The sequence below is a fragment of the Microcaecilia unicolor genome, chromosome 3, assembly GCF_901765095.1.
Source record: "Microcaecilia unicolor chromosome 3, aMicUni1.1, whole genome shotgun sequence".
Classification (NCBI taxonomy): Eukaryota; Metazoa; Chordata; class Amphibia; order Gymnophiona; family Siphonopidae; genus Microcaecilia; species Microcaecilia unicolor.
In genome coordinates, this window is record NC_044033.1 from 181,395,904 (window position 1) to 181,412,167 (window position 16,264).

General features: G+C 44.1%; 1 protein-coding gene across 3 annotated transcripts in view; it reads left to right on the forward strand.

Annotated features, from left to right (window-relative positions):
* The window catches only part of LOC115465875 (retinol dehydrogenase 7-like), a 42,393-nt gene extending 29,888 nt beyond the window's left edge, over positions 1–12,505 (forward strand). For 2 of the 3 annotated variants that reach the window (XM_030196681.1, XM_030196683.1), the window contains exons 4-5: positions 9,713–9,876; positions 12,001–12,505. In XM_030196681.1, coding sequence (XP_030052541.1) covers positions 9,713–9,876; positions 12,001–12,197 — 361 coding nt within the window. In that variant the 3' untranslated portion in view covers positions 12,198–12,505. The remainder of the gene's footprint in view (positions 1–9,712; positions 9,877–12,000) is intronic. The other variant, XM_030196682.1, reaches the window with a different exon arrangement.
* The last annotated feature ends 3,759 nt before the right edge of the window (positions 12,506–16,264 follow it).

A 16,264-nucleotide genomic window follows, 5' to 3' on the forward strand; every position in this document is an offset into this window, starting at 1 on the left:
ACATAATGTTGCTTATTTTCAAAGCAGTGGAGGCTCTAAATGACTTAAAAAAATGTCCATCTGCTAAAAACATCCAAATCCTGATTTTGGAAAGTCAGAATTTGGATGTTTCACACTGCAGTTCATCCAAATAGCAAGGGAGCGTATTGTGGGCAAGTTTTGGGTGGGTCTGGGAAGGGCCCCAAAAGCAAGACATCCAATAGCAATTTTCGAATGGAAAGAAATGTCTGTGTCTAAAAAGAAGGGCGTTTTTATCTAGACCTGTTTCAGTCATGTCCTAGTTACAAAAAGGTGCTCTGATTGAGAAACTGGCCACTGGAGGGATTATTGATTGATTGATTGATTGATTGATTGATTGATTTGTTGCATTTGTATCCCACATTTTCCCACCTATTTGCAGGCTCAATGTGGCTTACATTGTGCCGGAGTGGTGTGCCGGAGTGGCAATCACTGTTTCCGGGTTGAGAAATACAAAGTGATATTGCATTAGAGTTCATAAATGATAAGGTAAATTACAAAGTAGCTTTGCATGTTCATAAATTATAGAGTATAGAGTAAGTTAGACAATCAAATATAGAAACTTCATATCCTGCATAAGAAGTAGAGTGGTAGTGAGTAGTGCGTAAACGTTCATTAGTGGCTGCCTAAATGAAGCAGTGAAGTGTAGAGAGTTCCGTTTTGTCTAGTTTTGGTGAAGTTTCGTTTCTAGTATTTAGGATGGATCATTGTGGTATGCTTTTTTTAACAGGTTGGTTTTCGGTAGTTTTCGGAAGATTGTTAGGTCATGCATTGTTTTTATAACATTTGGTAGTGCGTTCCATAGTTGCGTGCTTATGTAGGAGAAGCTGGATGCATATGTTGATTTATATTTAAGTCCTTTGCAACTGGGGTAGTGTAGATTCAAGAATTTGAGTTCCGGGTTGGCAGGTCTATGAGGTCTGACATATAGATTATGGCATGACCCCTCCTTAATCCCCCAGTGGTTGCTGTCACCCTCCCCTGAAAGTGTCAGCTGCAAGTATTATGGGTATTCTGAACACAGCAGTAAGCAGGTTAGAGTAGCCTAGTGGTATATGCAATAGACCAGTAGCGATCCTAGGTCGGCTTACACCCGGGGCGGATCGCCACTGCGCACCCCCCCTGGGTGCAGCACGACACCCCCCCGGTGCATCAAACACTCCCCCTGGCGAATCAAACCCCCTTTCGGCGCATCAACCCCCCCCCCCCCCCCCCCCCCCGGGTGCCTTTTTGGCTGCTGGGAGCAGCCACGCGCCTGTCAGCTCTGCTGGCCCTGCTCTCTCTCTGTTCCGGAACAGGAAGTAACCTGTTCCATGGCAGAGAGAGGAGGGAACCAGCGGAGCTGACAGGCACACGGCACCCACCCAGCAACGTGCACCCAGGGCGGACCGCCCCCCCTTGGTACGCCACTGCAATAGACTGTGAGCCAAGGGACAGAGGTTCAAACTCCACTCTGGCTGTCTTCAAGTCTAGGCTTAAAGCCCACCTCTTTGCTACTGCTTTCGACTCCTAACCATGACTCTCTTACTCAACACCTTCACTTATCACCCCTACCACTGCAATTTCCCCACCCCTAGCTGTCTGTTCGTCTGTCCAATTTAGATTGTAAGCTCTGTTGAGCAGGGACTGTCTTTTTCATGTTGATTTGTACAGCGCTGCATAAGTCTAGTAGCGCTATAGAAATGTTTAATAGTAGTAGTAGTAACTCTATAATTTTTTTTTCTGAGGCTCCCTCCAGGAACAGAAAAATACTTACTGTACTTAAAGATATACGATGCCTGCAAGCCTGAAGTCTATTGAAGTGATGTACATTCAGGTACAGTAGGCATTTTTCTGTTCCTGGAGGGATCAAATTTACAAAAAAAAAAAGTTACAGTGGTATTTGAACCTGTGCCCCTTGGTTTACAGTCCATTGCACTAACCACAAGGCTACTCCTCTGTTCTGTAAGAACGTCTGTGTGGCCATTTTCATAAGAATGCTGCCATGCAGACATCCCTGTGCCTTGTTTTCCCCCATTTATAATTTAGTTTAAAGCTGTTTATTAGCTTGGAAGTCATATGATTAAACTACAGGATAAACAGGTAATACAACTATAATACATAATAACATTCCAAGTACCTTTTTGAAAATATGAACCTGCTTACCCTAACCAAACACTGCGAAATGATCAAAAAAACTTCCGCATCAGAATTTCCATGGGCTGCTTGTAATAAAAGTGCAACATTAATATACTAGATAACTACCTGATAGGTGAAAACAAAGACATCAAAGTAAAAATGGAGGACATGTGGAGCTGTGTTCTTATAACCCCCTGTTGACTTGACTACTGGCTCAACCATCTCTTGTGTGAAACAGATTGGGGGGAAAAAACGCATTAAAGCTATATTTAATAACTAAACATACAAATTGGGCATGAAATTATACAACAATAGCCCCATCCCATAACCTTGCTCCCTTTCCCATCCCAAAGGGAGCCATGCATATACCACTGAATACTCCAAAAAATGGGAATGGGACTTGATATACCATCTTTCTGTGGTTACAATCAAAGAGGTTTACATGTTATATGCAGGTATTTATTTATACCTGGGGCAATCAAGGATTAAGTGGCTTACCCAGCATCACAAGGAGCTGCAGTGGGAACTGAACCCAGTTCCCCAGGGTCTCAGTCTACTACACGAACCACTAGGCTGCTCCTCCACTCAAAGAGAAATAACTTGCTGAGGCAATACTAAAAGTATTCAAAGAAACAAAACCATTACAAAAAAAAAAACTTCTCAGGATGATGGCCAGGAACCCCCCCCCCCCCCAAACCAGAGTGACTAGAAATTCAAAATTAGGCTCTATGTGGCAACAATTGAATATATACCTCCCAAATTGACAAAAATAACTTTTTATGTCTCATATTAGATCCAGCAACATCAGTGCATTTAATTGGTTATTTATTTATTTATTTATTTAAAAGATTTTTAACCCACACATCTACAACCCTGAGCAGGGAACAATTTACATTCATAATACTACACATTACACCGACATACATCAACACAATATCTTCTAAAACATCGAATCAATAACATTCAAACAGTCCTAAACTCACCCCTAAGAAGAAATATCAAAAGCTCTCTGAAACAAGACAGTTTTAAAAACCTTTTTAAGTTCATCCATATTCCAAAAGGCTCGAAAATGAGCAGTTAAAGAATTCCACAGTTTTGGGCCTCTGAAGTGGTCCTAACACTATGCATAAAATTATACATGGAGAAGCTCCGACCTACATGACAGACCTCACAGACCTACCTGCTAGGAACGCTAAAAGATCAGCACGTACATTCCTCAACCTCCATTACCCCAACTGCAAAGGATTAAAATATAAGTCCATTTACGCAACCAGCTTCTCCTACATTTGCTCACAGCTATGGAACGTGCTCCCAAAGACCATAAAGGCAACGCAAGATTTAACCATCTTTCATAAACTACTGAAAACGGACTTATTCAAAAAAGCATACAACAAACAATCGTCCTAACTTCTAAACAACAACAATGAAGAATAAGATTGAAACAACCTAATCACTGCCCAACACTATTACTCTCACCATAATACCATCACCTGAGCAACTATATAAAGCCGACACCTACACAAGACCACAATGTATTCTTCTACCACATATATACGCACTTGATCGTAAAACCACGTGTTAACAAGTACGCAAGTACACAATGCATTCTTCCATCATGTATGTACGCACTTGATTGCAAAATCATGTGCATATCTGAAGTCCGGAAATGGCAATCACCATAACGGCAAATGTAAGCCACATTGAGCCTGCAAATAGGTGGGAAATGTGGGATACAAATGCTACAAATAATAATAATAATAACCTTCTTCCCCAATATCCCTCCGCCTTACACATCAACAAATAGTATCTCCTATGGGGTAGTTTGAATATCTCACATTTGTCCAAAAGAAATCGGATGGGGAAAGAGCAATCAGATGGGCTAACAAACTTTTCGAATAATGCACCAAGGCATGCCAAAACATTTTCACTGTGGAACAAAGCCAAAAGGCATGAAAAAAGAGTTAGTTCCCTGAGTTTATTTAAAACAAATTGGTGTAGTTATCCTTCCTGACTTATAAGCCTGCTCTTGAGAAAAATAGGCCCATAAATCACCCGATATTGATATTCTCAAAGTTCTATAATAACTGAAATGTCTGGAATTCTCTTAAGCAAACAATGTAAATCTAAAACGTCTATATGCATACCCGAATCTGTGCTCTAACGGCCTTTTAGTGTAGTATAATCATTGACCACATACAACTTACAGAAAGCCCATCCAATGGAAACATCAAAAAACTGGTGCAAATGGTCCCCTAAATGAAAACGTAAACTCTCAGTATTCAGAGACCTCCAGTAATGTTGTAATTGTCTATAGGCAAAAAGGTCTCCAAAACCAGAAAGATGTTGCGATTGAAAATATTCCCAAGGATGCAGAATCCCATCAGCACCCAAGACATGTTCCAATAACATAAAACCTTTCTGCTGCCATAGATTAAAACTAGGCTTCTCCATTCACAGTGAAAATTGAATGTTGCTCTAATCGGGAACTGGTCAGAGATCACTGGGTCCCCACCTAATAGCCTCACTAATATTTTCCAGACTTCCCGCAAAGACCAAAGCAAAACACTGGTATGTAAATGTTTAGGGAGAGACCTCAAAGTAGCATGCAATAAAAAATAAACGTGCCAAGGCTTGTTGTACTGTCTTTCATAAGCTGTCAAGGTAAACACCTGACAATCAAGAAACCATTCCCCAAGATGCCGCGTCAAACAGGCAACATTATATTGCCGAAGATCTTGAAGTCATATCCCCCCTCATTTCCAGGGACCATATAAAAAATTAAACTGACACTTCAGCTTTTTCCCATTCCAGCAAAATTTGGAAATTAACTTATTTAAGGAGCGAACGTCTTTCTTCAAAAGGCGCATAGGCAACATATAGCCATTTAGGAAACAAAATCATACTAAATAAACTGATGCGACCATGTAGAGAAACAGGTAAAGCTGACTAGTTATTTAAACACTGTTTAATTTGGACAGCAGGGCCTAACAGTACCCCCTTTGGCACTTCCTCCAATCAATAACTTATCTTTAAAACATCTTGTCTTCCCAGTTTACTGTATTGTCTTTCTTTCTCTCATTTGCATCTTTGCTTTCCTAACTACTTTACCAGCTTCTCTTGGTTTTTTCAGATATTGTGGCCCGTCTTTCTCCCTCTGTGATCTCCTGTAGTTTATGAAGGCTAACCTTTTCCCTTACTTTTTTAGCTACTTCATTTGAAAACCAAGCGGCCTCCTTTCCCTCTTACTTTTATTTACTTTCTTAACAAAAAAGGTTCACATCTCTTAAAATATCTCCTTTCAGTTTTACCCACTGCTGTTGTACTCCATGTCTGCCCTGCCCAGCTCCCCCACCATCATCACCCATGCTCCCATCCTAACTAGAGGCTCCCTGAGGTTACATTACTTTAAGGTCTTACAGGCCGTTACAATCAGCAAGTTCTAAGCGGATAACATCAAGAGGAAAGAGCATACTCCGGATAATTTTACAAAATAAACACAATCTTAAACAACAAAATACAACATCTTTAAATTAAGAAACATATTTTCTAAAAAGGAAAGTCTTTAGTAATTTCCAAAACACAGAATCATGTTTTATATGATTCCAGCTAGAAGCTGCCTGGAAAATCAGTGAGGACTGTAAAGGATGCAAAGTCTTTACTTTATGAACAGTGGGGAAATCTAACAGAAAAAGATTTCTAGTAACTCTTCTATGGTTCCTATTTAAAAAAGCAAAATGGTCAATTAAATAACCCGGGGAATCCCCATGAAAAGCTTTAAAGGTTAGAACCAGAACCTTAAACTGTAACCTAGCCTCTGCTGGCAACCAGTGCAGCTGTGTAACATAAATGGGGAATAGAATCTACTACTACTAATCATTTCTATAGCGCTACTAGACATACGCAGCGCTATACACATTATATACAGGTACTTTCTCTGTCCCTAAGGGGTTCACAAGCTAAGATTTTTGACCTGGGGCAATAGAGGGTTAAGTGACTTGCCTAAGGTCACAAGGAGCTACAGTGGGAATCGAAGCTAGGTTGCCATGATCAAAGCTCACTGCACTAACCATTAGGCTACTCTTTACTCACCTGGGGGCATTGTGCACCCACTCTCAGTCCTAGCTTAAAGCCCTCCTCAGTAAGTTGGCCAGTCTGTCACAGAAAACATTTTGGACCTGATATCAGTACTAACCGCCCCTGCATGGAGGAGTCAAGATGGCAATGGGAGCAGACGCGGAGGAGTGAGCTCCATTGGTTCTTAGTCTGCACTTTGCGGTACCGGACCCGATGGGGAAACAGAAGGACAAAGCATGTACCTTTCCCGAAGAGGAGGTGCTAGTGCCCTCCTTGGACAATGGACTCTGGACCAATTTGTGGTTCCCATGCTGGAGTTGAACTAAAAAAAAACATTCATGCTTTATTGGAGAGCTGGTGCAAGCTGAAGGGAGGGAATATTCCTTCAGCCCTGAGATGCACAGTACTCCCCTAATACCCAGAAGTGGCCTTGCTACTGGGTCTGGTGAGTTTGGTGTTTTATCAGGAGGTGACTTTACGCCAAAGTTGTCCAGTTGGACAGACCTGGAGAGTTGTGTGGCCCTTTCTGTTGACCCAGAGTTGCCTGGAGCTTCAATGTCCCCGGGTCCCCAAGTGGTGATGTTCCCTCCGGGAGTGGAGAAAGCATTGGTGCCTCTGGTTCACTGCCTTTTGGAATCCAGGCTGGAGGGAGGTACTGGTAGCTGTTGGAAGGCTTGAGAATTACTGGTTGGATTGTTTGGACAAATTTGGCGAGAAAGTGGATTTACTACAATCCCAGTTAACAGAGTCCAAGGAGGGATTGCAGCATTCTGTTCAGTCTGTGGGGAACTTGGAATGGCAGGTTGGTGAGCTACAATCTGTCCAGCAAGTACTTGTTAGAGATAAAGTTGTGATACATAATAAGCTGAAAGCAATTCAGAATCAGTTGAGGCATTTGAATTATGGATTTTCTCAAATCTCCACTGTTGTCACCTTTAGAGACGGTCAAGAAATACTTTCGGGAGGTTTTAAAGCTTACCACAGAAAATATTTCTCCTATCTCAAGGGCTTATTATATTAGATCTGTGAACCAGCCCGTGGAAGTTTTTGTGGACAGTTTGGAGTTGATCAGTTTTCTGGAAAGTTCTCTCCTGCGCCACTTTGACCTTGAACCTGATCGAAACTGAGTTTTGAGACTGTATTTTCTATATAAAGATACTGTGTTTTTGGGTCGTCAAATTTTTATATTTCCTGATTTCTCCAGGCCAACACAAGTTAAGTGGAAGGCTTTTTAGCTTTGAGGGCCCACATGTTGACTTTGGGGGCTACTTTTTTCCTACACTTTCCCTGTAAATGTTGTGTTAAGTTTGAGACTAATAATTGTGTTTTCTTCAACCCTAAGCAATTGAAGAATTTTATAGAAGGGAATAAGGCTCCTACAGGCTTTGTGACCCCTAGTCCCCGTCCTCTGTGAAGTGCTCTAATGGTAATTCCACCTCATGTTTTGTATGATCTCCCTTGATAAGTTTCCTATTTTTTATTGATTTGGTTTGTTCTCCCCTTGTGCTCTCCAAACAAGGGGTGGTTTTCTTTCTCCTCTCCTCCCTCTTTTTCCTATCATAGGTCAATATTGTAATTGTCTTAATGTCTTTTGACAGATTATTTATTTTTATTCTTCCTTTTTGACCTGATTTTGTATTTAATATTGTCTTTCTCGATCAAGTTATGCTTGAGATGATGTAATTTTAAAACTTATAAATAAATGATTTTTTTTAAAAACACCCCTGCACTGTTCAGTTAGTGCTGAGGTGGTCCATGGGCGGAGCCAGTACTTAACTGGTTAGTGGCAATATTCAGACAACAAACCAGTTAGGTAAGTGGGTAAAGTTAGGACAGCAAAAAGGCTGTCCTAACTTTAAGCCCCCAAGCTAATTGGGCACTGATCTGAATATTGGCCACTGTCCAGTTAACTTACAGGCAGGGCCACCGAGAGACTAGGCTGGGCCCGGGGCAAGGCCGCCCTGCCTCCGTTGCCCCACCTCTGCTGCCGCCCCCCCCCCCCGGGTCACTCCCCCCGCTGCTGCCGCCCCCTGTCGCTCTCCCCCACCGCTGCAGTCCGCGGTCTCACCAGCCTGCCTCCACGGCTCTGGGCCCCCTGCTTTCAAAGCGGCAGTCGCAGATCGCGTCTCTTCTGGCCTTCCCTCCCTGTGTCCCGCCCTTGTCTGATGTAACTTCCGGTTTCCGCAAGGGTGGAACACAGGGAGGTAAGGCCAGAAGAGACGCGATCTGTGACTGCCGCTTTGAATGCAGGGGGCCCGGAGCCGAGGAGGCAGGCAGGTGAGACCGGGGACTGCAGCGCCGGCGGCCTGACCCTGGCGCCGGGCCCCCCTTGGAGGCCCGGGGAATTTTGCCCCCCCCCCTCTTGGCAGCCCTGCTTCCAGGGGGTGGCAAGAGAGGTTTCTTGTGCACCCTCCATCTTCCCCCTCTCTCGCCCCAACCCTCCCTCACCCCTGTAGGTCCCTCTAGTACTGTAAGTTTGCTGCTAGAGATTGCAACGGTCATTTTGAGGCCTGGAGCTGCAACAGGCAGGAGTGGGTATCATTTCTGCCTGTAGGACCCCCTAGACCACCAGGACAAGAAAAGGTAGGCCTGGGGCCTACAGGAGTGGGTCAGGGTTGGGGGCTCAAGGGACATAGCCAGACCTCGGCAGGAGGGGGGTCCAGAGCCTGAGGTGAGGGGGCACATTTTAGCCCCCCCCCCCGGCACCACCGACCCCCCCCCCCCCACCACCACCACCACCACCACCACTTTCGACCCCCACCTCCGCCGACCTTCCCACGCCCCACCAGGTACCTTTGTTGGTGGGGGTCCCCCAGCCGAAGTCAGCACCGGACTCCGGCGCGTTCGCTGATCTCTTTCTGTGAGTCCTGACTCCTGACGTCCTGCACATTCCTATGTGCAGGACGTCAGGACTCAAGACTCACAGAAACAGATCAGCAAACTAGCCAGAGACCAGCGCTAAGGAGGACTTCAGCTGGCGGGGGTTGGGGACCCCCGCCAGCAAAGGTACCTGGTGGGGGAGGGTCGACAGTGGCGGAAGGGGGGTCGAAAGTGGCGAGGGAATCAAAAGTAGAGGGATCCAGGGCTAAATCTGTGGGGGCCCATGGCCTCACCTAGCTGCACCCCTGGAGCCTACGGGAGTGAGTGAGAGTTGGGGTCTGGTCAGGAGCTTCCTGTCTTCAGGGAAGAGGGAAGAGGGATCTGGATCATGGGGGAGGGAGAGAGGGACTCAGAAGTGATGAGAGCCCCTGCTTTCCATTATGCGGGTCCCAGCTGATATTCAGCCAGGACCCGCACAAGGTCCTGCAACCAGCACATGCCGGCTTGGTCCCAGATTTTCAGTGCCAGTGCCCAAACATAGCCTGGCACTGAATATGCAGGCCTAATTCTGCCTGCCACCAACTGTTTGCGCCTTCTTTGATAGGAAGATGCTATCTCTGCCCAACTTGTCTTCAACTGTTTCTGTACTAGGTTGATCTTTCTCTATATTTTTCTATTTCAGGCGAGAGCTCCATGCTTTTGGAGTGAAAGTCTCCATCATCAACCCTGACTTTTTTAAAACAGAGATCCTCAATTCCAAGTACCTTCAGGAGAACTTTCAGCGGGTTTGGAGCTGTATCCCTAAGGAGACCAAGGACATCTATGGACAAAAGTACTTTGAAACTTGTGAGTTTTCTGCCATTTTATTTTTAAGAAAAAGAACAGGTGACCTCTTTAAACCAAGGAAGGTGGGAAGAGAGACTGGTAGTGCTAAAAATAGCTGTTCACTGGAGAAACATAGAAAAGACTAGCATGAGACAAACAGCATAGCAAGCCTGTTAGTGTCCTCACTGCTACTTCCTCATCCCCCCAATTACTGCCTATTAGCAGGGATGAGCCAAAATTCTAATTTGTGGTTTCACTAAAGGCAGTGACTCTCAAATTCCTGGTAACATGTATTACTATCACTTCCTAAGGCCAAAGGAATTCAGGTTACATTATTTCTCTATCAACACAAGAGAGTCAAGTGGGATCGACAGTCAGTAGTAGTGAAAAAAGAAAGTGGATCACAGGAGGTGAAGTAACAATACTTTTATTGCTAATAGCCCAACGCGGCCACGTTTCGACTATAAAAGGCCCTAGCCCCATGAGCTGACTCTGTCCTACATGTACCTGAATAGGCTTTAAGTGCGTCACCAGTGGCCAGCAATGTTACCTCAGACAGAGTACTCATGTAAAGACAAAGGGAAAAGCTTCATTAACAAACTAACCTCGTCTCAAGTTCCAAAAATCTTTCGAGAGGCAAAATAAGTGAAAATCTAGAGAAAAGGTGTAACATTCTGAAGGAAAATTTTGTAAGTAATCACATACAGGATAACGAAAAGATAACCAACTGAAAGTTTAACAGAATATGTTTATTTCACAAGATGTGGTTTACTTAAGGGCTAGTTGAACTATAAACGTTTTATAGAACCTTGGTTAACAGGAGTGCAAGAAAGAAAACTGTACACCTCAATGTATAAATGCAGGGATAAATGTAAAGGAAAGTTACAAATCAAATGTTTCTTCCCTCTCACTTAACAATAAACTACGTGGAAATTCCTCTTATAGCTCATAACACTTTGGTTTATACAAAAATCAGAAACTCCTTTTTCTTACAATATCAGATAAGAGGGTCTGCAGAAAATGTGGTACCCCACTCTAGTACCAGTACACTTTCTCTCAGGATCATGAATCAACCAGGGAAGTATGGCTTCATCCCCTGCTAATACCCTCTGTATGTCAGTGTCTCTTTAGCTCAATGAAAACGGATAGAAAATTTAGTCTAGTTCCTGGACGGCATCGGTGCAATTGCTGAAGACTTATCTGATGGCTAAATATTTCCTTGGGTCTTCTTCTTGCATGGAAATGGAGGGACCCTTCTTCTTTGTCCTCCTTCTACGTAGGGTGATGAATGATCAGCTGCAGTGGAACCTACTGCCTACTACTAAAACCAAAATAAAATGGAGAGAAATCTACCTCCTAATCCAAACATGAGTGCAACCTGTCACTCAGAATATGTTACTAAAAAAAAAAATTTCTCTTTTAGTTTAAGAATCTGAATACTGGTTTGGACTAACTTTCTATTAAATAAAAATAATTATTGGTATATGCTAAATACTATCTGACTATCTCAGACTTTGTTTCACCTCACTATCTGTTGTCTTCTTGGTTGACTCTCTTCAAAAATACTATTCACTTCACACACACAGTAGCAATCACTAAAACAAGATTACTGTCTTACAACAACAAAAATATAGCTGTTGCAGTATACACTACACTTTAAGTCCCCAGTGACAATGAAGCCACTGGGGGGAAAAAACCCTCCTTCACCTCAAAATTCTCAGGACGTCAGACTCACAGAAACAGAAGCCTGCCCTTGCAGATCAGCAACGCAGCCGCGCCGGAGAAGAAGACTTCGGCTGGCGGGGGTTGGGGACCCCGCCAGCAAAGCTATCTGACAGCACCAGCGGAGGGTTGGCGGCGGGAGGGAGGTCAAAGGGATTGGCAGCGGGGGGGGGCCTGAGAGAAGGACGCCCATCTCCCGATTTGTGTTGGAAGATGGGCGTCCTTCTCTTTCGAAAATTCAACTGAGAATCTCTCCTTTCTACCCGTCCATGTTACTTTATAACAGACAATCAAATTAAAGCATCCTACAGAAAATTCTCTGGGTTGACAGCTTAGGATAGGTGGCAACCCTGGCACTCAGCTTGCCAGGCCACTTAAGAGGAATCACTGGTGTAATTATTTTTTCTTTTGTTCCTCCTTTAGATTGCAAATACATTGATAAAATGACCGTACTGGCCACCTCCAAGCTGAACCTGGTGACAGACTGCATGGAGCACGCCTTGACTGCAGTACACCCCCGCACACGCTACGCTGCTGGTTGGTATGCCAAACTCTTCTACATTCCCCTTTCCTACATGCCGACGGTGCTAGCCGACTACCTCCTCTCCATGTCTCCATAACCTGCACAATGCAAAGTGTACCTCAGGTACCAAGAATTGCTGGAAAGTCCAATGGATCAGAAGGTTTAATTGGAAGACAGATTTTGTGTTATAATGTCAACACCCAGCTCACCAGAGCCAACAAAAACCAGCAGGCAGAACAGGAGTTATCCAGCAGACCGATCATGGACGAACTTTGACATACTATCGATCGACAACATTTCCCATTTGCTAAAAAAGTACGCCAAATCACATTGCAAACTAGACATTTGCCCTAGCAATCTTATAAGATCAGCCCCTCAACAATTCAAAACAGACCTAACAAGGCACCTGAACTACATGCTACAAAATGGTCTCTTCCCAAAAGACAAAGGAAATATCCTACTCACTCCTTTACCTAAAGACGCAAAGAAATCCACAAGTGACCTAACCAATTATCGCCCTGTAGCATCGATCCCGCTGATAACCAAACTTATAGAAGGCGCAGTGACAAAACAACTCACTAACCACCTAAACAAACACTCAATTCTGCATGAATCCCAATCAGGATTTAGATTGAACTACAGCACCGAAACAGTATTAATTACTTTAATGAATAAATTGAAACAAACAATTGCAACTGGCAACAACATACTTCTTTTGCAATTTGACATGTCCAGTGCCTTCGACATGGTCAACCATGGAATACTACTACACATCCTGGAATACTTCGGAGTTGGAGGAAACGTGCTTAACTGGTTTAGAGGATTCCTGACAACAAAATCATACCAAGTAACAACTAAAGCGGCGACATCAGCCCCATGGATACCTGAATGGGGAGTTCCCCAAGGATCCCCCCTGTCACCAACCCTCTTTAACCTAATGATGATACCTCTAGCCAAGCTCCTGGACAATCAAAACCTTAATCCATACATATATGCAGATGACGTCACGATCTACATCCCGTTCAAACGCGATCTAAAAGAAATCACCAACGAGATTAACCAAAGCTTCCAAATCATGCACTCCTGGGCGGACGCATTTCAGCTAAAACTCAACGCAGAAAAAACACAATGTCTTATACTTACCTCACAACACAACACAAGTAAATTCTCCACCACAACCACCCCAAACTTCTCCCTTCCCGTCACTAACACTCTGAAAATTCTCAGAGTTACCATTGATCGAAATCTTACACTTGAAAACCACATGAAGAATACAACTACAAAAATGTTCCATTCCATGTGGAAACTCAAAAGAGTAAAACCATTTTTCCCAAGGGCCATTTTTCAAAACCTGGTACAGTCATTGGTACTAAGTCACCTGGATTACTGCAATGCACTTTACGCTGGCTGTAAAGAACAGATTATCAAAAAACTTCAAACTGCCCAAAACACCGCAGCCAGACTTATATTTGGAAGAACAAAATATGAAAGCGCAAAACCCCTAAGAGAGAAATTACACTGGCTCCCACTTAAAGAACGGATCATCTTCAAAATCTGCATGACTGTTCACAAAATCATTCACGGAGAAGCCCCGTCTTACATGCTTGACTTCGTGGACCTCCCACCCAGAAATGCCAAAAGATCTGCCCGCACTTTCCTTAATCTACACTTCCCCAGCTGCAAAGGATTAAAATACAAATTAACACATGCATCAAGCTTTTCCTACACAAGCACGCAGATGTGGAATGCTCTTCCAAACCACTTGAAAACAATTAACGAAATAACAAACTTTCGCATATCGTTGAAAACTTATCTCTTCACCAAAGCCTACCACGAGAATCCATAACCAACTACAACACATTACTACCCCTCCCTACTATGATCGCCCCTTTCTGTAATTGCTTGATTAGACCTACTGTTAACCTGTTATTATTGTTATCCTGTAACACGTATTGTATCTCTGTACCCTGAAATGGTGATGCCATGAAAGGTTTTTGTAAGCCACATTGAGCCTGCAAACAGGTGGGAAAATGTGGGATACAAGTGCAATAAATAATAATAAATAATCCTGTGGAAACCCGGTGGTGGGAGGCGGGGCTGGTGGTTGGGAGGCGGGGATAGTGCTGGGCAGACTTATACGGTCTATGCCAGAGCCGGTGGTGGGAGGTGGGACTGGTGGTTGGGAGGCGGGGATAGTGCTGGGCAGACTTTATACGATCTGTGCCCGGAAGAGGACAGGTACAAATCAAGGTATACACAAAAAGTAGCACATATGTATCTTGTTGGGCAGACTGGATGGACCATGCAGGTCTTTTTCTGCCATCATCTACTATGTTACTATGTTACATCACAACAGAATCTATTACATGTCTACAAAGGCCTCTTTGTTTGTGACCGATTTCTGACAGGAAGTCTCTGTTGCTATAAACAAATGCAAGCCTCCATTTACAATATTCCGCTTTTCAGTTGTTGTTTTAGTGATTATGAAATTATTTTGTAACTGGGTTCTCTTGTAGGCTTTTATGTAATATAATTAGGGACCCAATTCTCAAATATGATAATTCATGAAAAAACTAAGGCAAAATTACCTGTATCTCCCTATACAGTGCAAAATAATTTTTTTCCAGCATGACAGATCTGGGCAAGGGATGGAGGAAGAGGTGGCTGCAACGGCGGCTCAGGGCCTGGGGAGAGGGGGAAGAAGGAGAGAGTGAAAGTAAGAGACTGAGCAAAAGAGGAAAGAAGAGAAGGAGGGAATAGTAGATCAGGTTGAGGGAGGGAGGAGGATATGGCAATGGGCAATGGACTTTGGAGCACTGGCAGAATGAAGACCAGGAAGAAAGACACTGTAGATGCAACTGAAGGTTTCATGTGCAGTAAACCACAAAAGTTAAAACAAACAAAAATATATATGAAAAATACTCTTCCCTTGCTGAAACTGCTAGAACAGAAATGCAATCATATTGTATCCTCACTGTTTGTTTTATTTTTATTTTTTCAGTGTGCAGAATTATATACTTTGGGGATTGGGTTGGTGTAATTCTGAACAGATTATGATAAAATTATCAATAAATTAAATATATAGAGCATGCACAGCCATGCAAGGCTATCATTCTTTGTTATGCCTTAATTAAAGACACTGGAAGCAGCAGTCCTCCATTTATTCACAGAATATACATAACCAGGGCTCCTTTTACTAAGGGTTTAGCACATGCTACTGTCAGGGGCATAGCTAGGTGGGGCCATGGAGGCAAGGGCCCCTGCAGATTTAGCCCTGGCCCCCCTGCTTTCACCCCCCCCCCCCGCCGCCGACCCTCCCCCACCACATTCGAACCCCCCCCCCCCCCCGCCGCCATCGTCAGGTACCTTTGCTGGCGGGGGTCCACAACCCCCGCCAGCCGAAGTCCTCTTCAGCGCCAGTCTCCGGCGCATTGCTGATCTGGATTCTGTTTCTGTGAGTCCTGTCGTCCTGCACGTTCCTACATCAGGACTCACAGAAACAGAATCCAGATCAGCGAATGCGCCGGACTCAGAGACCGGTGCTGAAGGGGACCCCCGCCAGCAAAGGTACCTGGCGATGGCGGGGGGGAGGATTGTCGGTGGTGGGAGGGGGTCGAAAGGGATGGGGAGGGGCGGCGGCGCCGGGGGGGGGGTAAAAAGTGGCGGAGGGCAGCGGCGCTGGGGGGGGGTGCTAAAATGTGCCCCCTCACCTTGGGCTCTGGACCCCCCTCCCGCCGAAGTTTGGCTATGCCCCTAGCTACTGTAAATGCTAAGAAGCCCATGTTATTGCTATGGGCTTCTTAGCATTTAGTGCACAGTAAACATTAGCATGTTCTAAATCCGTTAGCACACCTTAGTAAAAGGAGCCCTTTATTTCTTACTGGTTCTATATTGAGTTCTCCTTCAACCCTGCCCTTTCACAAAAAATTCTATCAGCAAAAATGAAGCAGAAATAGGCCTTCAAGAGTGGAACAATCAAGAGTCCTTTAATAAATAGACCCGACACAGGCTGTGTTTCGGCGTGTGTATGCCTGCATCAGGGGCCTGACAAAAGACAATTTGAGTAAGAACTTTTGAAAACCAAATAAACAAAACTAATATTCCTTAATAAATCATGCAAATAGGAGCAGAATAACTGAAAGCGTTGCAGCATGCTATTTACAA